At 55.0% G+C, this 22,923-nt stretch overlaps 2 protein-coding genes across 2 annotated transcripts in view; one reads left to right on the forward strand and one right to left on the reverse strand.

The window, feature by feature from the left end:
• Positions 1 to 3,789, reverse strand: part of LOC137450221 (gastrokine-1-like) — a 6,755-nt gene extending 2,966 nt beyond the window's left edge. Inside the window, exons 1-3 of the mRNA XM_068156527.1 lie at positions 3,754 to 3,789; positions 2,374 to 2,427; positions 612 to 710 (exon numbers count right to left, since the gene is read on the reverse strand). Of these exons, the coding sequence (XP_068012628.1) occupies positions 612 to 710; positions 2,374 to 2,427; positions 3,754 to 3,765 (165 nt within the window). The 5' untranslated portion in view covers positions 3,766 to 3,789. The remainder of the gene's footprint in view (positions 1 to 611; positions 711 to 2,373; positions 2,428 to 3,753) is intronic.
• Positions 3,790 to 13,680: 9,891 nt separating this feature from the next.
• On the forward strand, positions 13,681 to 22,422 carry GKN2 (gastrokine 2). Its single transcript, XM_068156526.1, has 6 exons — positions 13,681 to 13,768; positions 14,315 to 14,368; positions 15,293 to 15,424; positions 16,992 to 17,102; positions 19,315 to 19,468; positions 22,185 to 22,422. Exons 1-6 carry the CDS (start codon positions 13,757 to 13,759, stop codon positions 22,262 to 22,264), a joined length of 543 nt encoding a protein of 180 aa, XP_068012627.1. The 5' UTR covers positions 13,681 to 13,756; the 3' UTR covers positions 22,265 to 22,422.
• The last annotated feature ends 501 nt before the right edge of the window (positions 22,423 to 22,923 follow it).

Below are 22,923 nucleotides of genomic sequence, written 5' to 3' on the forward strand. Positions count from 1 at the left end.
TTCCAAACCCCCTGCCATGGGCAGGGACACCCCACACTAGATCAGCCTGGCCACAGCCTCAGCCAGCCTGGGCTTAAACACCTCCAGGGACTGGGCCTCGACCACCTGCCTGGACAATCCATTCCAGGGCTTCACCACTCTCATGGGGAAGAACTTCCTCCTCACCTCCAGCCTGAATCTCCCCACCTCCAGCTTCATTCCATTCCCCCTAGTCCTATCACTACCTGAGATCCTGAGCAGTCCCTCCCCAGCCTTCCTGTAGCCCCCTTGCAGATCCTGGAAGGCCACAATGAGGTCACCTGGGAGCCTTCTCTTCTGCAGACTGAACAGCCCCAACTCCTTCAGTCTGTGCTCACAGCAGAGCAGCTCCAGCCCTCTGCTCATCCTTGTGGCCCTTCTTTGGACACCTTTCAGCACCTCCACGTCCCTCTTGGAATAAGGGCTCTAGAACTGGACACAGTAATCCAGGTGGGGTCTCACCAGGGCTGAGTAGCCTAAACCTCCCCCTGGTGCAGCCTGGGGACTGTGTCCTCTTGTTCTGGTTGCTGGGTGCCTGGGAGAAGAGACCAACCTCCCCCTTTTTTTTTGGAGATGTGGTGGCAGCTACTCACAGTTTTGGTGTCCCAGAGAGTTTTGAAGTCGCTGGAGCCCCTGGTGGCAGGGTGATGAGAGTTTCCACCTTGCTGTCCATTCAGGGGTTTCTCTCCATTCTGGTTTTTGGACAAGATGAAAGGAGGGAAGGGTTTCAGTTTGTGGGCTCCCAGGAGCCTTTCACTCAATCAAGCAGTGACCCTGGGAACCAGGCTTGGGGAAAGGATTGCTCTTTGAGGTTGGATGAAGGAGGAGATAATATCTGGCCATAGAGGGGAGACTGGGAAGCCATCAGGACTGTTGTGTCCAACCTCCCATTCAGACTTTGCCTAGGACTGGTGTGCCAAGCACTGAAGGATTTTCTGTGGTCTCAGACAATGCAGTTTCCTGCTGAGTTCCAGACCTTAAAGTGCAGCTTTGCTCCCAGACCCCTGTGTCTGATGCATCTGCCTCATGAAGCCAAAGAAGTGCTTGCAATACTGCTCTAATTCCCTCCAGTGCAGAATGGCTGTCAGACCAGGTGGGAAAGACCATTTCCTTTGATCATTACTTTCAAAGTTCAACACTCAGCTGGAGGTTCAGAGCCAAATCTGCAGGAGCAAATTCTGGCAAAAGTAAAAGAATTCCTTATTGCCCTTCCCCTCTGCAGGCAGAGGATCCTTTACAGCATCTCACTGTAGCTTGTGGTATGATCCTGCCTGCCAATATTTGTGTCTCTCCACACAGTCACAGAATCATCGAATTGTTTGGGTTAGGAAAGACCTTTAAGGTCACTGAGTCCAACCATTGACCTTACAGCACCATGGCCTGGAGTGCTCCAGGCGACTCCACCACCTCCCTGGGCAGCACATTCCAATGGGCAACCACTCTATGAAGAATTTCTTCCTAACATCCAGTCTGAACCTCCCCTGGCACAGCTTGAGACTGTGTCCTCTTGTGCTGGTGCTGCTTGCCTGGGAGAAGAGACCAACCCCCACCTGGCTCCAACCTCCCTGCAGGGAGTTGGAGAGAGCAAGAAGGTCTCCCCTGAGCCTCCTCTTCTCCAGGCTAAGCAACCCCAGCTCCCTCAGCCTCTCCTCACAGGGCTGTGCCCCAGACCCCTCCCCAGCTTTGTTGCCCTTCTCTGGATACCTTCAAGTCTCTCAATGTCCTTCTTGAACTGAGGAGCCCAGAACTGGACACAGGACTCCAGGTGTGGCCTAACCAGTGCTGAGCACAGGGCACAAGGACTTCCCTGCTCCTGCTGGCCACACTGCTCCTGATGCAGGCCAGGATGCCCTTGGCCTTATTGGCCACCTGGGCACACTGCTGTCAACCAGCACCCCCAGGTCCCTTTCTGCCTGGCTGCTCTCCAGCCACTCTGACCCCAGCCTGTAACACTATCTGGGGTTGTTGTGGCCAGTGTGTAGAACCCAGCTCTTAGATGTGTTCAATCTCATGCCCTTGGACTCTGTCCATCTGTCCAGCTTATCAAGGTCCCTCTGCAGAGCTCTCCTACCCTCTAACAGATCATCTCCTGCCCCCAGCTTGGTGTCACCTGCAAACTTACTGATGATGGACTCAATCCCCTCATCCAGATCATCAATTAAGATGTTAAAGATTCTGTGTGGCTTTCATAGCTAGCAGCTGCCTTCTTCCCATGGTGTGTCAAGCACTGAAGTGTTTTCTGTGGCCTCAGACAACTCAGTTTCCTGCTGAGCACCTTAAAATACAGCTTTGCTCCCAGACCCCTGTGTTTCAGAGGCTGTAGCAATGGAGAGCTGTGTGTAGCTCTGTACTTACCTTCTCAGCAAGCGCTGGAGACAGGACAGCTCCAAGAAGAGCAGCAGTCACAATCTGAAATGAACATGGGAAACACACAGCACTTCAACATCCTGACTCATCCCTTGGTTATTTGCTGTCTTAAAATCATGTTGGCTCCCTGCTTAACTCTCTGCACATGCTCAGCCACTCTCTGGAGCAGGCTCTAGCTCTAGAGCAGTTAAAAGGGCAGAAGGAATTTTGACTGGTCAAGCTTGCATCAGTTCATCAGCTCCCACAGACATCTCTGAAGCTCAGCAGTGCCACTGGGAAGAAGAAAATTCAAACACAGTGGGGTTTAGAATCAGTGCAGCCCCAGTTCAGTTAACCTCCTGGGCAAGAGAGAATCATAGAATCAACCAGGTTGGAAGAGACCTCTAAGATCATCCAGTCCAACCTACCACCCAGCCCTATCCAATCACAGAATGGAATGGAATGGAATGGAATGGAATAGAATAGAATAGAATAGAATAGAATAGAATAGAATAGAGCAGACCAGGTTGGAAGAGACCTTCGAGATTATCACATCCAACCTATCACCCAACACCATCTAATCAACTAAACCATGCAACCAAGCACCCTGTCAAGTCTCCTCCTAAACACCTCCAATGATGGTGACTCCACCACCTCCCTGGGCAGCACATTCCAGTGGCAGATCACTCTCTCTGTGAAGAACTTTTTCCTAACATCCAGCCTAAACCTCCCCTGGCACAGCTTGATACTGTGTCCTCTTGTGCTGGTGCTGGGTGCCTGGGAGAAGAGCCCAAGCCCCACCTGGCTCCAACCTCTCTTCAGGGAGTTGGAGAGAGCAAGAAGGTCTCCCCTGAGCCTCCTCTTCTCCAGGCTAAGCAACCCCAGCTCCCTCAGCCTCTCCTCACAGGGCTGTGCTCCAGACCCCTCCCCAGCCTCATTGCCCTTCTCTGGACACCTTCCAGCATCTCAACATCTTTCCTAAACTGAAGAGCCCAGAACTGGACACAGGGCTCCAGGTGTGGCCTAAGCAGTGCTGAGCACAGAGCACCACACTGCCCTCAGACAGCTGTGCCATGGCCTTCTTGAAGCAGCTGAGCTGGCTGGCTGGCACCAGAGCCGTGGCTGAGGGCACGTTGCCCTGTCTCCACCTCAATGTGTGCCTCAGCCTTGAGGCAGAGCCCTTCTCCCTTCCACCCTTGTGTAGGCAGCTGGAGTGAAGTCGCTGCCAAAAGTGCACTTTCACCCCTGCAGCCCTGACCCATTTGGCATTTTCACTCTGCTGTCTCCCCATCAGTCAGGAACAGTTTGCTGGGAACAAAGAAAGGCTCAAAGCAGGTTTAGAGCCTTCCAGCCTTAGCAGTGCTATGGTAAAATGAAAGTTATACTTACACAGAGCTTCATTGTGATGCTAGGCGAGGGGAGACCTGCTGGTAATGGATGTGTACTCTTTTTATACACCCATATCCCCAACGTTCAGTCTCCCCAAGGGTTTGCCTTGCTGGCACATGCCCTGTGTTCACAGGCTGGTGACCAGTTTCCTGGGGAAGTGCTCTGATAAGAGGAGCCTTTGATAGCAGCCTGATTGCCTCCATGGCACACAAGGAGATGAAAGGGAAGCTGCCGTGGTGAGACCGATTGCTTGTGTAGGAACTCTCAGGTGAGGAGAAAAGTCAAAATCAGAGCCAGAGGACAGCTGCCTGATACCCTCTGTGGTGGTGCTTGGTGCCTGCGTGGCAAAGGACTCAGCCCAGGGTTTGGGCTGGGGCAGGGATCTGAGTGCTGGGGGAAAAGAGAAGTGGATCACAGCTCGGGAACCGGCAAGGGCAGGGCAGGAGGCATTGCAGGTGACCGATGCTGCTCCCTGCCAGTCTCCTCCTCAGCTCCCCAGGGAGTCCCAGCTGGAGGCCAGTCCATCATCCCCTCCCCCAGGAGCAACCTTGGGGTTGGAGCATCCCAAACTCATTCTCAAACTCTCCACAGATGCATCCTGCTGGGCAGTGAGGCTGGGGAGCTCCTGGCTGGGGGATTCAGGTGGGAGCTGGGAGTTGAAGGGGAATGGGAGAGCAGTTATTGACCTCCCCAAGGAACAGGGGGCTGAGGGGATTTGTGAGCCACAGTAAAAGGCTGTGGCAAGAAAAATGGCTGAGACAGGATGGGAACTGCATGGGGGTGGGAGGCAAATGCTCCTCAGGGAAGGGGGGATATGGTCTGTGCCTGTTGGAAGCTCAGTGTGCAGAGTAGCATCTCAAAGGCATCACAGAGGTTGCCCTCCCAGCCTTGCAGCCATGCCAGGAGGATGTGAAGTCCTCTATCAGACTCCAAGACCCATGGGAGAGGCAGCTTGGGAAGGTGGGGGAAAGCTGAGCTTGTTTATCCTGCCCACCCCCACCCACCTCCCAATTTCACCTCCTCAGCTCAGTATTTTAATCATAGCTGATGCCCTCTGTGAGATGAGTGGAGGAGGTAATCTGTGTCAAAGACTTTGAATCAGTCCCCAAAATCCTGAGGCTGGTTCTAGGTCACAGAAATTACTGAGCTCTTTGGGTGAGCTTCCTATTGGAGCTCGTTCTGTGAGGATCTGCTTTCCAGCCTTCAGCCAGGCATCTCCACAGAGCCTCTCCAGCAAAGCACCACCTGGTGTGGACTAAGGGCTCCTTGAAGACAGGCAGTGTGTGAGGGGTAGAAAAGCACAGGGAAGAGAGGAGCAGGACCAAGGAGCACTTTATGTCAACTGTTATTTCAAAGCTGATTTACTGTCCCTCTGAAGTTGGTGATTACACAGAGCCACGGTGTAAGAGCTGCTTTGCCTTGCTGGCTGCAGGAACTCTCCAGAGTGTTTTGCCCAGCACAGAGGTCTGAGTCTCCTTGCCCAGGCACATTGTCCATTGCTGTTTAGTTCACAGAGGCAGAGCAATGGGTGCAGCCTCAGTTGCTCTGGGTTTGTTTCCTAGCTCTGCCTGTTACCTAAGCAGCATGCTCAGAGGTGCTTCTTTACCAACTGCTTCTTATTTCAGAGCAGTGCCACTCTCTGCCCTCTGTGCACTTTGCTGCAGCTCAGTGTGGGTCTGTGCCCCTCATCTTCCTTTCTGTCGCCACCTTGGCACAATGGGGACTCAGTGGCCTTAGGAACTAATTTATCTGAGCAAAGTTCATAGAATCATAGAATCAATAAGGTTGGAAAGGAGCTCAGAGATCACCAAGTCCAACCTATCAGCCAACACCTCATGACTAACTAAACCATGGCTCCAAATGCCACATCCAAGCCTTTTGTGAACACCTCCAGGGCTGGGGACTCCACCACCTCCCTGGGCAGCACATTCCAGTGAGCAATTCCTCTTTCTGGGAAGAACTTTCTCCTCACCTCCAGCCTAAACTTCCCCTGGCACAGCTTGAGACTGTGTCCTCTTGTTCTGGTGCTTCTTGCCTGGGAGAAGAGACCAACCCCCACCTGGCTACAACCTCCCTGCAGGGAGTTGGAGAGAGCAAGAAGGTCTCCCCTGAGCCTCCTCTTCTCCAGGCTAAGCAACCCCAGCTCCCTCAGCCTCTCCTCATAGTGCTCCAGACCTCTCCCCTGCCTCATTGACCTTCTCTGGGCACATTCCAGTTTCTCAATATCCTTCTTAAATTGAGGGACCTCTCTGCTGTCCTCAGGATCCTGCTGACAGCTGTTCTTGGGAAGGCCAGGAGGCCTTAGTTCAGCTGAGATGAGGCCAGATTCTCCTTTACACCAGCGAGGGCCACACTTTGCCAGTCGGCTGCCACCTGCTGCCCTGCTCAGGCTACATGAGCACAGGGGAGGTGCTGCAGCCTGCCAGCACTGAGAGTGGGGAGCTGCCTTTCCTCTGGCTTGCATCTACTTTGCACAAGATGTACAACAGGGAGAACAAAGTCACATTGCTAAGGGCGCAGATCTACAGTTCTCATTGAGCTGGCTCATGGCTGCCCAGTGGAGACAGGCATGTCCTTAGCCTCCAAGGGACACCTGAAAGTCTTGCTTTGGATGTCAGGGAATCCCCTTGGAGCCTCTGGAAATGTGAGTGATGGACTGGTTCTCCAGAATGACCTTGAGAAGCTGAGCTGTGTTGCACTGATGCCCGCAGAGGCCTCGGTACAGAGCTCTGTCCACGTGTGGCCACTACAGGAATGTGTCACACTTGGAGTCCTGCTCTGAGTCTTCCCTCACCTTCAGACTGCTGGAGCAGGTTGCAGGGCAAGCACACAGCTGGAGTGCTTGACATTCCCAGCAGCTCACCAGGCTAGTGCCAGGGGCAGAGGGCAGGAGCAGGGGCAGGAGGGTGCCTGCACTGCGCAAGACACTCTTCCTCTCCCAGCACAAGGCGGTCTCTAAAGCTCCCCTCAAGGCTTTCTGTGCCCTTCTACGTTCTTGTACTGCTGTGCAGCAGCCTCCTGAGGCCAAGAGCCTTTGCTCACCTCAGTGCTTGGTGTGGGGCACACACTTCCACGTGGATGTTTTCCTACCCCTCACTGTCTAGGAAGGAGAGAACTGCTGCAGCTGCTTCTGGATCCATCCTCGAAGCTCGGTTCGATTCTCTGTGTAACCTCCAGCCGGGGATTCCTTCTGCCTGGCCTCTCCTTGTGCCACACAGCTCTTTCTGCCCTGTGGCATACCTGGCCCAATGCAAATGGGAGCCTGGAGGGTTTTTATTGATTTATTATGTTTTTTTGGAGGTGTTTCTTCACTCTTTACTTTTCTCCCACTGCCTGCTCCCTCCTTGATAAAGTAAACAGCTCGGAATGGAACCTGCCAAAAAAACCCCATGAGTCATGAGGAGAGTTGACAATGATAGCATAATCTCACCTGAACTGGATTCAATCTCTCTCCCTTGTGGCTTGAAACTCCTGTTTGCCAACCCAGCTGAGCTGGTACAATTGCTCTTTTCATTTGATGCTCAAAGTTCCTTGGCCTAAATGATTTTCAGCAGATGGCAGTGGATGGGTTGAATTATTCTGGGTGCTTCCTTGACACAGGTTAAGAGTGGGTTTGGACCTCGATGATTTTTCCATCCAGGTCCATTAAGATGTATTTGAACCATCTGACATCATGAGAGTGACAGAGAAATTAATGCCCTGCCACAATTAAACCTTGCTGTGCTCTGACAGCCTCATAATTCTGCACAGTCCTCCAGTCACCTTTCCTGCTGCCTTCCCTGGTGTGAGCAACCTGCTCAGTAAGGGCCACAGCTGAGGAAAAAGTGACTGAATGGTCCAAGGGCTGGAGCAGCTCTGCTGTGAGCACAGGCTGAGGGAGCTGGGGGTGTTCAACATGGAGAGGAGAAGCCTCCAGGGGGACCTTAGAACTCCCTTCCAATACCTGAAAGGAGCCTACAGGTAGGCTGGAGAGCAACTTTTGCTGAGGGGGTCTAGAGCCAGGCCAAGGGGGGAATGGGTTGAAGGTGAGGCAGAGCAGGGTTAGAGTGGAGCTGAGGAAGAAGCTCTTCAGTGTGAGGGTGGTGAGAGCCTGGCCCAGGCTGCCCAGGGAGGCTGTGTCTGCCTCCTGCCTGGGGGTGTTCAAGGCCAGGCTGGATGAGACCTTGAGCAGCTGAGTCTGGCTGAGAGCTGTCCCTGCCCATGGTGGAGTGGTTGGAGGAGGTATCTCTGAGGTCCCTTCCAACCTGAGCCACTCTCTGATTCTGTGGCAGTGTTTGGGGGAAGGTTTGGCAGTCTCCACTTAGGTCAGAAGTATGGAAAACAAGAAGACTACTTTGATAATATGGGAACCATCCTGAACATTCATGTTCAACAAAAGCTTCTGACTCATACCTGCTACAGCTAAATTGACTCTTCCTGAGCACAGGGAAAAGGGAAATAAGGGCAGGTTATAGACCCCATGCAGCACTGCAGGCTAGGGTCAGAGTGGCTGAGAGCAGCCAGGTAGAGAGGGACCTGGGGGGTAGTGGTTGACAGCAGCTGAACATGAGCCAACAGTGTGCCCAGGTGGCCAAGAGGGCCAATGGCATCCTGGCCTGCATCAGGAGCAGTGTGGCCAGCAGGAGCAGGGAGGTCATTGTGCTCTGTGCTCAGCACTGGTTAGGCCACACCTGGAGTCCTGTGTCCAGTTCTGGGCTCCTCAGGTTAAGAAGGACATTGAGAGACTTGAAGGTGTCCAGAGAAGGGCAATGAGGCTGGGGAGGGGTCTGGAACACAGCCCTGTGAGGAGAGGCTGAGGGAGCTGGGGTTGCTTAGCCTGGAGGAGAGGAGGCTCAGGGGAGACCTTCTTGCTCTCTGCAACTCCCTGAAGGGAGGTTGGAGCCGGGTGGGGGTTGGTCTCTTCTCCCAGGCAGGCAGCCAGCACCAGAACAAGAGGACAGACTCCCAGGCTGTGCAGGGGGAGGTTTAGGCTTGAGGTGAGGAGAAAGTTCTTCCCAGAAGATGTAATTGGCCATTGGGATGTGCTGCCCAGGGAGGTGGTGGAGTCCCTATCCCTGGAGGTGTTTAAAAAGAGCCTGGATGAGGCACTTGGTGCCATGGTTGAGTTGATCAGATGGTGTTGGGTGATAGGTTGGTCTGGATGATCTCGAAGGTCTTTTCCAACCTGCTTAGTTCTGTATTCTTGTGCAGCTCTTTCCTTCAGGGAAGGTCTAGAGCAGGGTGCTACTGGCAGGAGCATTTCTGGGAGACAGGTGATTAACTGTGTGGGAAAAGCCTCCCCCAGGCAAAGCTGTGGGAAGTGCACTGAGGCTCAGTGTGCTCTCTGCTGCAAGAGTGTCAAACAGGCAGACATCAGTCTTTACCTTTTGACCTTCTCTGCTCAGATCAGCAAAATGCAGTCAGTCCAGGTGAAAATCAGCAAGCTCATGGCTCTGGTAATTCCCCTCCACCAGATAACTGCAGAGTTCAGGTGTTGCTCAGATACTACCTGTGCCCAGGCGTATTCATGGAGTCACAGAATGGTTTAAGCTGGGAGGGACTTTAAAGCTCATCCAGTTCCAACCCCCTGCCTTGGGCAGCAACACCTCCCTCCAGCCCAGCTTGCTCAAGGTCTCATCCAGCCTGGCCTTGAGCACCTCCAGGGAGGAGACAGCCACAGCCTCCCTGGGCAACCTGTGCCAGGCTCTCCCCACACTCTCAACAATTTTGTCTTCATCTCCAGTCTCAGTCTCCCCTCCTCAAGCTCTAAGCCATTGCCCTTTGTCCTGTCACTCCTCCTGTCAAAAGTCCTTTTCCAGCTTTCTTGTAGGACCACTTCAAGTACTGGAAGGCTGCTCTGAGGTCTCCCTGGAGCCTTCTCTTCTCCAGGCTGCACAGCCCCAACTCTCTCAGCCTCTCCCTGTAGGAAACATTCTCCACCCTCTGACCATCTTCATAGTATCATAGTATCATAGAATCAGTCAGGATTGGAAGGGACCACAAGGATCATCTAGTTCCAACCCCCCTGCCATGGGCAGGGACACCCCACACTAGATCAGCCTGGCCAGAGCCTCATCCAGCCTGGGCTTAAACACCTCCAGGGACAGGGCCTCAACCACCTCCCTGGACAACCCATTCCAGGGCTTCACCACTCTCATGGGGAAGAACTTCCTCCTCACCTCCAGCCTGAATCTCCCCACCTCCAGCTTCATTCCATTCCCCCTAGTCCTATCACTACCTGAGATCCTGAGCAGTCCCTCTCCAGCCTTCTTGTAGCCCCTTTCAGATACTGGAAGGCCACAATTAGGTCACCTGGGAGCCTTCTCTTCTCCAGACTGCACAGTCCCAACTCCTTCAGTCTGTCCTCACAGCAGAGCAGCTCCAGCCCTCTGCTCATCCTCCTGGCCCTTCTCTGGACCGCTTCCAGCACCTCCAGATCCCTCTTGTCATAGGGGCTCCAGAGCTGGAGGCAGTACTCCAGGTGGGGTCTCATCTTGGTGGCCTCCTCTGGACCCTCCCCAGCAGCTCCAGGTCCTTGTGCTGGGGGTCCCAGAGCTGGAGGCAGTGCTGCAGGTGGGGGCTGAGCAGAGCAGAGCAGAGGGGCAGAATCCCCTCCCTGTGCTGCTGCTCTCCCTGCTCTGGCTGCAGCTCAGCACTCAGCTGCCTTCTGGGCTGCCAGGGACCATTGCTGGCTCCTGGGGTGCTTGTCACCACCTGACACCCCCAAGGCCTTCTCCAGACCACTTTCAGCCTCTCTTTGCCCAGCCTGGGTTTGTGCTTGGCATTGCCCTGACCCATGTGTAGGACCTTAACGCTGTGGAGGGCAGAGGCTCCTGGTTCTTGGGTGTTTTTCAGAGGGGTCCCTGGAGACATGAGGGCCAGTGGGAAGCTAATTTAAGCTTTTAGTTTAAAAGCATTTCAAACTTACCAAAGCTTTTGGTGCAAGTGGTTTTGTGATCTTGGAAACCAAGACTCTGTTGAGAAGAATGGACAGGGGAGGGTGACAGCAATCTAATCTAATCTAATTGCACCAAATGTGCTTCCCACACTCTGCTATCTTTTTATGTGTGGCCTGATATATGCTTAGCAGCACAGCTTTGTTAGGCTGAGATAACATTTTGTGTGCAGAGCTGGGTGGAATAAAACAAACCTGCACATTCCTTGAGATTACAGAAGAGTGTTGGCTCTTAGGTGGAGCTCTCATTTTGCTGGGCAGGAACAGGCCCCAGCTATGAGCTTCTTGCAGATGGGATGTGCTTTGTCAAGGCTCCAGCTCTGGCTGATAGGGAGTCAGAGCTGAAGTGGGGTCCAGGTGAGGTTTGCAGTCCCTGGAGAATCCTCCTTGTGGCAATGGCCTGAGGTCACTGGCATTTGCACAGGACACAGAGAGCAGTGGCAGCTGCTCACGCCTTGTGAAGCTTTGTGGCACTGATTTGGGCACTGAGAAGGTTGGAAGTTACCTGGATTGCCTTGTGAAGCACAACTCTTGCTCCTAATTGCATCACAGATTTCATCCTTCATGGCAGCTGGTCAAAACCAAGCGGTGCTGGGAGCTGAGACTCCTGAGCTCGGAACAGAGGAGCCTGAGGGCTGTCCTCATTCATGTTTAACAGGGTAAGGGTCAGGAGGATGGAAGCAGGATCTGCTCAGGGATGTCCAAGGACAGACCAAGGGGCACTGGGGGCAAGCTGGAGCAGAGGAGGTGACAGGGGAACAGAAGGGAAAGCTCTGTGAGGGTGCTGGAGGCCTGGAGCAGGCTGCCCAGAGAGGTTGTGGAGTCTCCTTCTTTCCAAACCCACCTGGATGTGTTCTGTGTGACCTGCCCTGGGTGACCCTGCCCTGGCAGGGGGGGTTGGACTGGATATCTCCAGAGGTTCCTTCCAACCCTTCACACTCTGTGATTCTCTCATTGCTTAGTGTGTTCAGAACACTCCTGTGCCCAGCACCACCAAGGGATTCCATCAAATGCTGTTAACAGCTCACCCCAGCAGGCAGCTGCTGAACTCTTCCCCACCTGAAAAAGCCTTACAGACATCCCAGAGCAGCAAACTGAAGCACTGACTGCTCTCCAGCTTTACCCAGCACACCAATGTGAACTTTATCCTGGCAGCTGAAAACAAAACCAACCCAAAGCATCACAAGAGGCAGAAAAAACTGAGGGGCTAAGGGTAAGAGCTGTGTGGCAGAATCTTCACAGCCAGCAAAGCTGCCTGGTTGGCACACAGGTATCAGTCTGAGCCCATTTCAGTGGTGGCTGTGCAGAGAGAGGCTGCTCCTCCCAAGCCCTCTTTATACTGCCCTGACCCCTGTGAGGCTCAGCATCAGGACAACAGAACTTTGACTCACTGGGAGCAGAGGAGGTTCCATGGGAACAGAGGGGAAAACCTTTTCACTGTGAAGGTGCTGGAGGCCTGGAGCAAGCTGTCCACAGAGGTTGTGGAGTCTCCTTCTCTGGAGACTTTCCAAACACACCTGGATGTGCTCTGTGTGACCTGCCCTGGGTGATGCTGCTCTGGCAGGGGGGTTGGGCTGGATGATCTCCAGAGGTCCCTTCCAACCCCCAGCATTCTGTGATTTTATGATTCTGTGCTTGTTAAAAGCTCAAGTGTGTGCTAGATGCAGGACATAGCTGAAGGCTGAGTCTGATCAGTGGCTGGCATGCAGGCCACCAGGACACAGCTATCTCTTGCCAGGAGCTGCCTGCAGACTATCAGGGGATTGAGTCAGTCAGCAGCAAATTTGCAGATGACACCAAGGAGGGAGCAGGAGTTGATCTCATAGAGGGTGGAAGGGCTCTGCAGAGGGACCTTGCCAGGCTGGACAGATGGGCAGAGGCCAACAAGATGACATTGAACACATCCAAGTGCCAGGTGCTGCACTTCAGCCACAACAACCCCAGGCAGTGCTACAGGCTGGGGTCAGAGTGGCTGAGAGCAGCCAGGCAGAGAGGGACCTGGGGGTAGTGGTTGACAGCAGTGTGCCCAGGTGGCCAAGAGGGCCAATGGCATCCTGGCCTGCATCAGGAACAGTGTGGCCAGCAGGAGCAGGGAAGTCATTGTGCCCTGTGCTCAGCACTGGTTAGGCCACACCTGGAGTCCTCTGTCCAGTTCTGGGCTCCTCAGGTTAAGAAGGACATTGAGAGACTTGAAGGTGTCCAGAGAAGGGCAAGGAGGCTGGGGAGGGGTCTGGAGCAGAAGGCTGGGGAGGGGTCTGGGGCACAGCCCTGTGAGGAGAGGCTGAGGGAGCTGGGGTTGCTTAGCCTGGAGAAGAGGAGGCTCAGGGGAGACCTTCTTGGTGTCTACAACTCCCTGAAGGGAGGTTGTAGCCAGGTGGGGGTTGGTCTCTTCTCCCAGGCAAGTAGCACCAAAACAAGAGGACACAGTCTCAAGCTGTGCCAGGGGAAGTTCAGGCTGGAGGTGAGGAGAAAGTTCTTCACTGAGAGAGTTGTTCTCCATTGGAATGTGCTGCCCAGGGAGGTGGTGGAGTCCCCATCCCTGGAGGTGTTCAAGAGGGGATTGGATGTGGCACTTGGTGCTGTGGTTTAGTCATAAGATCTGTGGTACCAGGTTGGACTTGATGACCTTTGAGGTCTCTTCCAACCTTGGTGATCCTGTGATTCAGAAGACAGAATGCAGTTTGTGTGAATGAATAGCAGAGTTATTCCTGATGCCTTTTTTGTTCTGGACAATATCCTGTTAAATATTTGTTAAATGGAAGCAGCAAGGAGTGGGAACTCCTCTGCAGTTTGGAGCAGCAAATAAAGGCCATTTGTGGAGTGATTCATGTCTCAAAAGCTGGCCTACTAAATGCATGCAGCATATCAGGGCCAGGTTATCTGTGCCAGCCCAAAAATCAGATAGGAGGCTTACCACAGCCTGCTGTGCAGATATTGACCTGCTGGAGTGACAAAGAAAAGTCCTGACAAGTGTTTCCCACACCTCCAGCAAGGTATAAAAGTTGAAGGTCTCTGGGACTCCCTTGCACTCTTACCTGCTGCAGCCTCTGGTTCTAAACTGCCAGGAAAATGCACGGCTTTGTGAGTATATCCATTTGTGCTGCTGCAAGAGCCTGATTTGAATAGCAAAGGGATAGAGAAGATGCTCAGGTGGTGCAGTACTGGGGCTGCTGTCATCTGTGTGCCCTTCATTTGGCTTGTTCAGTGGGGAGCTTGCACTAGCTGCCTGTGCTGTCATCCTCTTGGAGTCAGGGGAAGCGTCACTCGAGCTAGGAGTGCAGGACTGGATGACAGCTCAGAAGGGAGGGGGGGAAGGGGGATGCTGTGATTTGCTAATTTGGGTCTTAGAGGCAATCAGGAATTAGCATGGCAGCAAGGAGTGACTTGTGAGCAATGCAGACCCTGCCGTGGGTAAGCTACCCTTCTGCTTTTTCAGTTCCAACCAAAAACAAGAGCCCAAGAGCAGGAGTTTTGCAATGAAGAACTGCAAATGCTGTCAGCTGGAGCAGGGGCTGAGTGGCCACTGCTCAAACTGATGCTGCAGCTGCTTCCTCCAGCTCATGAGGAAGGTGTTTGTCTGGCCCTGCCTGGTGTTTCTCTCCTCTGAGCATCTTATTCCTTTCACAGGCTGCAGCTCTCGTTTTGCTGGGAGTCTTCTGGACTCAGACTTCTGCACTGCAAGTAAGTAGTCTGAGAGGCTTTCCAGTGCTGGCTCATTCAGCTTGGAGTGGACCTCTGGGCAGGGGGTGAATAAAAGAGGAGGCAGAGCACAGAAGGAACTGACAAGATGCAAGGTGACAGTGATGTGAAGCAAAGAGACAGTTCTGAGCAGGTGCAGAGCAGCACAACATTTGGGGGTGCCTCCATCCCCTCAGCTCAAGCTGAATGAAGCTTGGAGGCTCTTCACAGAATCACAGAATGGTTTGGGTTGGAAGAGACCTCCAAAGGTCATTAAGTCCAACCCCCTGCAGTCAGCAGGGACATCCTCCACTAGATCAGGTTGCCCAGAGCCCTGTCCAGCCAGTCTTGCAGTCTCCTGCCTGTCCCTGCTGCCATGCATGGCTGGAATGCCCCATGCTGTTTTCCTTTACCTGCAGTCAGGGCCTGTCCTCTCCTTTCTCACCCCAATGCACTCTTGCATGGTTAACCTCCACCTTGAGAGCCTCCTGACATTGCTAGAAGGCCGTTAAGGGGTTTGCTATTTACCCAGCAGTGTGCTAGGTTTGCTATGACCTAGCAGCCATAGTTTATGTCATAGAATGATGGAATTGTCTCAGCTGGACAAGCCTCTGAGACCATCCAGTCCAACCAGCAACTCAACACCACCATGGACACCAAAGCATGGCCCCAAGAGCCATGGCCACAGGTTTCTGGAACACCTCCAGGGATGGGGACTCCACCACCTCCCTGGGCAGCCTGTGCCAACCCCTGACCACTCTTGCAGCAAAGACATTGCTCCGAGCATTCAACCCGGCCCTCCCCTGGCAGAATTTCAGGCCATTTCCTCCCATTCTTTCATTTGATTTGAGAAAACCTTTGCTTGTCTTACACCTCTTGAAGGCTGCCAGCCAGCTGATGAACAATGATTTTGTGTTTGTGCCCAAGAGCTTCGTCCTGCATGAGCCTGGCAGCTCCTTTGTGGCAGGGACGATGACTATCCACAGCGAGAATCAGATCGTCGAGGTCCACGTCCGCTCTGGCGTCTACTCCTCTGACACCATTTTTGACTACTCAAAAGTAAGTAAATGTAAGAATCTGCCTGGCCTTCACAGAACCATGGAATCAATCAGGTTGGAAGGGACCTCAAAGATCATCAAGTCCAACCTGGCACCCAACACCTCCTGACTACTAAACTGTGGCACCAAGTGCCACGTTCAATCCCCTCTTGAACACCTCCAGGGATGGGGACTCCAACACCTCCCTGGGCAGCACAGCCCAATGGCCAACAACTCTCTCAGGGAAGAACTTTCTCCTCACCTCAAGCCTAAACCTCCCCTGGCACAGCTTGAGACTGTGTCCTCTTGTTCTGGTGCTGCTTGCCTGGGAGAAGAGACCAACCCCCACCTGACTACAACCTCCCTTCAGGGAGTTGTAGACAGCAATGAGGTCACCTCTGAGCCTCCTCTTCTCCAAACTGAACATCCCCAGCTCCCTCAGCCTCTCCTCATAGGGCTTATGCTCAAGGCCTCTCCCCAGCCTTGTTGTCCTTCTCTGGACACCTTCAAGTCTCTCAATGTCTTTCTTAAACTGAGGAGCCCAGAACTGGACACAGGACTCCAGGTGTGGCCTAACTAGTGCTGAGTACAGGGCACAATGACTTCCCTGCTCCTGCTGCCCACACTGTCCCTAATGCAGGCCAGGATGCCATTGGCCTTCTTGGCCACCTGGGCACACTGCTGGCTCATGTTCAGCTGCTGTGAACCACTACCCCCCAGGCCCCTCTCTGTTTGGGAGCTCTCCAGCCACTCTGACCCCAGCCTGTAGCTCTGCCTGGGGTTGTTGTGGCTGAAGTGCAGCACCTGGCACTTGGACCATCATGGGGGTGAAGCTAAGAGATGGCCAAAGGGGAGGAAAGGTGAGGGCAGTCCTCAAGGGAACACTGTTTCAGGACAACTTAGAGTGAGACTCCACTACAATAATTTCTGAGTTTAAAAACTCCCTCAGAGCTCCTGTTCAATATCTTCATTGATGATCTGGATGAGGGCATTGAGTCAGTCATCAGCAAATTTGCAGATGACACCAAGTAGGGAGCAGGAGTTGATCTGCTGGAGGGCAGAGAGGCTCTGCAGAGGAACTTTGCCAGGCTGGACAGATGGGCAGAGGCCAACAAGATGACATTTAACACATCCAAGTGCCAGGTGCTGCACTTCAGCCATAACCTGAAGCCTGGCACCTTCATCCTGACCCCTACCCCTCCTGTATTCATAGACATTGTTCAGATCCCACTCAGCCTTCTCCTCTCTGCACTAAACAGCCCCAGGGCTCTTGGTCTTTCTCCTCAGCAGAGCTGTTCCAGTCCCTTCATCATCCTCATAGCCTCCAGTGGATTCTCTCCAGCAGGTCTCTCTCAATCTTGACCTGGGGAGCCCAGAACTGGGCACAGTATTCCAGGTGTGGTCTCAGCAGGGCAGAGCAGAGGAGGAGAACCTCCCCAGCCCTGCTGGCCACACTTCCCTTAATGCACTCCAGGATGCTGTCCTGCAGGGTACTTGCTGCACACCAGGACTCTAAGGTCTCTCTCCATGGAGCTGCTTTCCAGCAGGAGAGCAATCAATCAGCTGACTCTCTCCTCTCTCTCTCCCAGGGGTACATTGCCACCAGGCTGTTCTCACGCAAGGCCTGCTTCATCCTGAAGATCGATGAGAAGTACATCCCCGAGCTGCAGGAGATCGGGCGCCTGGCCTTCGAGAGGAAGGTGACTGACTGGGGCCCTCAGCTCGAGGAGGACATTGAGGCACTTGAATGTGTCCAGAGAAGGGCAAGGAGGCTGGGGAGGGGTCTGGAGCAGAAGGCTGGGGAGGGGTCTGAGACACAAGGCTGGGGAGGGGTCTGGGGCACAAGGCTGGGGAGGGGTCTGGAGCACAAAGCTGGGGAGGGGTCTGGAGCACAAGGCTGGAGAGGGGTCTGGAGCACAAAGCTGGGGAGGGGTCTGGAGCAGAAGGCTGGGGAGGGGTCTGGGGCACAAGGCTGGGGAGGGGTCTGGGACACAAGGCTGGGGAGGGGTCTGGAGCACAAAGCTGGGGAGGGGTCTGGAGCACAAGGCTGGGGAGGGGTCTGGGACACAAGGCTGGGGAGAGGTCTGGAGCACAAAGCTGGGGAGGGGTCTGGAGCACAGCCCTGTGAGGAGAGGCTGAGGGAGCTGGGGTTGCTTAGCCTGGAGAAGAGGAGGCTCAGGGGAGACCTTCTTCCTCTCTCCAACTCCCTGAAGGGAGGTTGTAGCCAGGTGGGGGGTTCGTCTCTTCTCCCAGGCAAGTAGCACCAGAACAAGAGGACACAGTCTCAAACTGTGCCAGGGGAGGTTTAGGCTGGAGGTGAGGAGAAAGTTCTTCCCAGCAAGAGGAATTGGCCACTGGGCTGTGCTGCCCAGGGAGGTGGTGGAGTCCCTGTCCCTGGAGGTGCTCAAAAAAGGCTTGGATGTGGCACTTGGAGCCATTTAGTTAGTCATGAGGTGTTAGGTGATAGGTTGGACTGGATGATCCCTGAGCTCTTTTGCAGCCTTATTGATTCTATGATTCTATGACTGTAGGGAAACCTGCAGTGTGCAGGGGAAGAGCTCCTGTGTGAGCAGGCTGTGGTGGGAGCTCTCTGCTCTGCCTTTGCCCAGCTGCTCTCAGCAGTGCCTTGCACTGTGCTGGCAGTGATAAGCAGACCTGACCAGACAGAGCTTCAAGGCAGCATGATATGGAGCATGCTCTTAATGAGCAGCCCTGGCCCAGCTGTGGGTTTGTGGGGGTCTGTTAGTGTGACCAGACCTGGGAGGTCTCCTGCCCTTGGAAGCAAGGCCACTGGTCTGTTTTGAGGTGGTGCCTTTGCCTTTCTGGTCTTGTCATGCTGATGTTCTGAGCCTGAGATAACTTGGAATAACTCTGTTTGCAGAGCAGGATTTAGGCATGAATTGGCTCTGCCCAGCCTTTGACTTCTCCTGTGCAGGCAAAGGTGACTGCAGATGTTGCCTTCCCTTCTGACCCATTTCATGACAGCCTGGCAGTAGCAGCACTTCCCTGCCAACTAACACAGCAGCTTTGCTGTGCTGGCAGAGCTAGTCTCTGGCCAAGCTCACTTCTGAATAGCTTGGGAACATTTGGGTTGGTTTCTCCAGTTAATGATTTGTGTGAGGCAAAGGGAGGTGAGGCCCCATGGAGTCATTGAAGGGTTGGGGTTGGAAGGGACCTCCAAAGCTCATCCAGTCCAACTCCCCTGCACTCAGCAGGGACATCCTCCACTAGGTCAGGTTGCTCAGAGCCTTGTTGAGCCTCACCTTGAATATCTCCAGTCCTGGGGCCCCAACCACCTCCCTGGGCAACCTGTGGCAGTGTTGCAGCAGCCTCATGGTGCAGAACTAAATCCAGTCCAGTCTAAATCTGCTCTGCTTTAACCATTGCCCCTGCTCCTGGCACTGCAGGCCTTTGGGAACAGTCCCTCTGCAGCCTTCTTGTAGCTCCTTTCAGGTACTGAAGGATGCTCTAAGGTCACCCTAGAGCCTTCTTTTCTCCAGGCTGAAGAGCCCCAGCTCCCTCAGCCTGTCCCCATAAGGGAGGTTCCCCAGCCCCCTGATCATCTTCATGGCCTCCTCTGGACCCTCTCCATCAGGTCCATGACCTTCTTGTGTTGAGGGCTCCAGAGCTGCACACAGCACTGCAGGTGAGGCCTCCCCAGAGCGGAGCAAAGTGGCAGGATCCCCTCTCTGCATCTGCTGGCCACCATTCCAGATCAGGTTGGACAGGGCTCTGAGCAACCTGATCCAGGGGAGGATGTCCCTGCTGACTGCTGGGGGCTTGGACTGGATGAGCTTTGGAAGTGCCCTTCCAACCCAAACCCTGTTATGGTTTTAGATCTGGGGGGGGGGGGGTCTCCAAGAATGGGAGCAAAGCTTCAGTGCTGAATGCTGCCTCTCCTCTTCTTCCCAGACAATGAAGTCCATCTACTCTCCAAACAATGTGTGGGTAGAGTTCCAGTCTGGCCATTCCCTCTTTGGGAACCTCAAGAACTGGTTCCGCTACGGGGAGCACATCAAGCAGCTCTGCTCGGGGCTGCCCCTCTACGAGCTGGCAAAGACTCAGGGTAAGTCACAGGGCCACCACCTGGCTGTGCCCCTGCTGCCCTGCTCAGCCACCTTCCTGCCCTCGGCACCTAAGGCCAGGTGGCAGCTCTGGGGCAGCAGGATGGTGCCCTGGGGTAGGGAGGAGTAAATGCCTAGCAGGATGGAGAGCAGGAGGCTCTGGGATGCTCTGGAAACATCTGGTAAAGGCCACTGCTTGCCAGGAGGCAGCTCAGTGTCTGCAGCAGCTGGTCCAAAGGGGTCAGCCTGGTGTCAGAGGAAGCCAAGCCACTGGGGAGCAGCTGTGCCCAACTTCTGCCCCAGTGGCACACAGAGCATCTCCTGCAGGCCACTCATGCCCCAGTGGCACACAGGGCATCTCCTGCAGGCCACTCATGCCCCAGTGGCACACAGGGCATCTCCTGCAGGCCACTCATGCCCCAGTGGCACACAGGGCATCTCCTGCAGGCCACTCATGCCCCAGTGGCACACAGGGCATCTCCTGCAGGCCACTCATGCCCCAGTGGCACACAGAGCATCTCCTGCAGGCCACTCATGCCCCAGTGGCACACAGGGCATCTCCTGCAGGCCACTCATGCCCCAGTGGCACACAGGGCATCTCCTGCAGGTCACTTCTGCCCCAGTGGCACACAGGGCATCTCCTGCAGGCCACTCATGCCCCAGTGGCACACAGGGCATCTCCTGCAGGTCACCTGTGTCCCAGTGGCACACAGGGCATCTCCTGCAGGACACTCATGTCCCAGTGACACACAGGGCATCTCCTGCAGGCCACTCATGTCCCAGTGGCACACAGGGCATCTCCTGCAGGCCACTCATGTCCCAGTGGCACACAGGGCATCTCCTGCAGGCCACTTATGCCCCAATGATCCACTGGGCACCTCCTGCAGGCCACTCATGCCCCAGTGGCACACAGGGCATCTCCTGCAGGCCACTCATGCCCCAGTGGCACACAGGGCATCTCCTGCAGGTCACTTCTGCCCCAGTGGCACACAGGGCATCTCCTGCAGGCCACTCATGCCCCAGTGGCACACAGGGCATCTCCTGCAGGTCACCTGTGTCCCAGTGGCACACAGGGCATCTCCTGCAGGACACTCATGTCCCAGTGACACACAGGGCATCTCCTGCAGGCCACTCATGTCCCAGTGGCACACAGGGCATCTCCTGCAGGCCACTCATGTCCCAGTGGCACACAGGGCATCTCCTGCAGGCCACTTATGCCCCAATGATCCACTGGGCACCTCCTGCAGGCCACTCATGCCCCAGTGGCACACAGGGCATCTCCTGCAGGCCACTCATGCCCCAGTGGCACACAGGGCATCTCCTGCAGGTCACCTGTGTCCCAGTGGCACACAGGGCATCTCCTGCAGGCCACTCATGCCCCAGTGACACACAGGGCATCTCCTGCAGGCCACTCATGTCCCAGTGGCACACAGGGCATCTCCTGCAGGCCACTTATGCCCCAATGATCCACTGGGCACCTCCTGCAGGCCACTCATGCCCCAGTGGCACACAGGGCATCTCCTGCAGGCCACTCATGCCCCAGTGGCACACAGGGCATCTCCTGCAGGCCACTCATGTCCCAGTGGCACACAGGGCATCTCCTGCAGGCCACTTATGCCCCAATGATCCACTGGGCACCTCCTGCAGGCCACTCATGCCCCAGTGGCACACAGGGCATCTCCTGCAGGCCACTCATGCCCCAGTGGCACACAGGGCATCTCCTGCAGGCCACTCATGTCCCAGTGGCACACAGGGCATCTCCTGCAGGCCACTTATGCCCCAATGATCCACTGGGCACCTCCTGCAGGCCACTCATGCCCCAGTGGCACACAGGGCATCTCCTGCAGGCCACTCATGCCCCAGTGGCACACAGGGCATCTCCTGCAGGTCACCTATGCCCCAGTGACACACAGGGCATCTCCTGCAGGCCACTCATGCCCCAGTGGCACACAGGGCATCTCCTGCAGGTCACCTATGCCCCAGTGGCACACAGGGCATCTCCTGCAGGCCACTCATGCCCCAGTGACACACAGGGCATCTCCTGCAGGCCACTCATGCCCCAGTGGCACACAGGGCATCTCCTGCAGGCCACTCATGCCCCAGTGGCACACAGGGCATCTCCTGCAGGCCACTCATGCCCCAGTGGCACACAGGGCATCTCCTGCAGGTCACCTATGCCCCAGTGGCACACAGGGCATCTCCTGCAGGCCACTCATGCCCCAGTGACACACAGGGCATCTCCTGCAGGCCACTCATGCCCCAGTGACACACAGGGCATCTCCTGCAGGCCACTTATGCCCCAGTGACACACAGGGCGTCTCCTGCAGGCCACTTATACCCCAATGATCCACTGGGCACCTCCTGCAGGCCACTCATGCCCCAATGATCCACTGGGCTTCTCCTGCAGGTCACCTATGCCCCAATGGTCCACTGGGCATCTCCTGCAGGTGACCTATGTCCCAGTGATCCACTGGGCATCTCCTGCAGGCCAGTGTTCCAGCTGCTGTGTGCAGCTTATGGGAAAGGAGGAGCACAAGAGGTGCTTTAAAGCAGTGCAGCTATTTGCACCCTTTTGAGTGACACCATGGAAGGTTCCCACTGAGAGCACCAGGAGCCTCCAACAGGACCATGGCTGGGGGCTGAACTGTGTGTGGGTTTCCTTTGCTGGACCCAGGGATCTTGTCAGTGATTCCATCTTCATTCTCTCCTCTCTTGTAGCACCTCTGAGTGATCAGGGCTGTGCCAGTGCAGGGATTCCAAGCATTCTGGGCATTAAGATCTGTGAGAAGATCCAATAGTCTGGGGTTTGGCAGTGCTGCTGGAGTTGGCTTGGCTCTCTGCATGCTGATGTGGTGGTGGCCAAGTTCTCCAACCAGGACAGAACTTCTTTTGCCTACCCCAAGCTCTGAGTGAAGCAACCCTGTGATGGACAAATAAAGAGGATGCAATAATTAAAGTGCTTTGCCTTCTTGCTCTGTCCAAAAGCAGAGTGGGAATGGAGCTGTCCTTGCTGCTTTCCCTGCAGAGGAGATGCTTTTCCCTTGGGTGCATTCACAGAATCCCAGCATGGCTCAGGCTGGAAGGGGCCTCAGAGATTATCCACTCCAACCCCCCTGCCATGGGCTGGGACAGGTCTCAACCAGACTCAGCTGCTCAAGGTCTCACCCAGCCTGGCCTTGAACACCCCCAGGCAGGAGGCAGCCACAGCCTCCCTGGGTAGCCTGTGCCAGGCTCTCACCACCCTCACACCGAAGAGCTTCTTCCTCAGCTCCACTCTAACCCTGCTCTGCCTCACCTTCAAACCATTCCCCCTTGGCCTGGCTCTAGACACCCTCAGCAAAAGTCTCTCTGCAGCCTTCCTGCAGGATCCCTTCAGCTCCTGGCAGCAGCTCTGAGGTCCCCCTGGAGCCTTCTCCTCTGCAGGCTGCACAGCCCCAGCTCCCTCAGCCTGTGCTCA

The sequence above is a fragment of the Melanerpes formicivorus genome, unplaced genomic scaffold, assembly GCF_026170545.1.
Source record: "Melanerpes formicivorus ecotype bairdi unplaced genomic scaffold, bMelFor1.0.p_v2 SCAF_34, whole genome shotgun sequence".
NCBI lineage: Eukaryota > Metazoa > Chordata > Aves > Piciformes > Picidae > Melanerpes > Melanerpes formicivorus.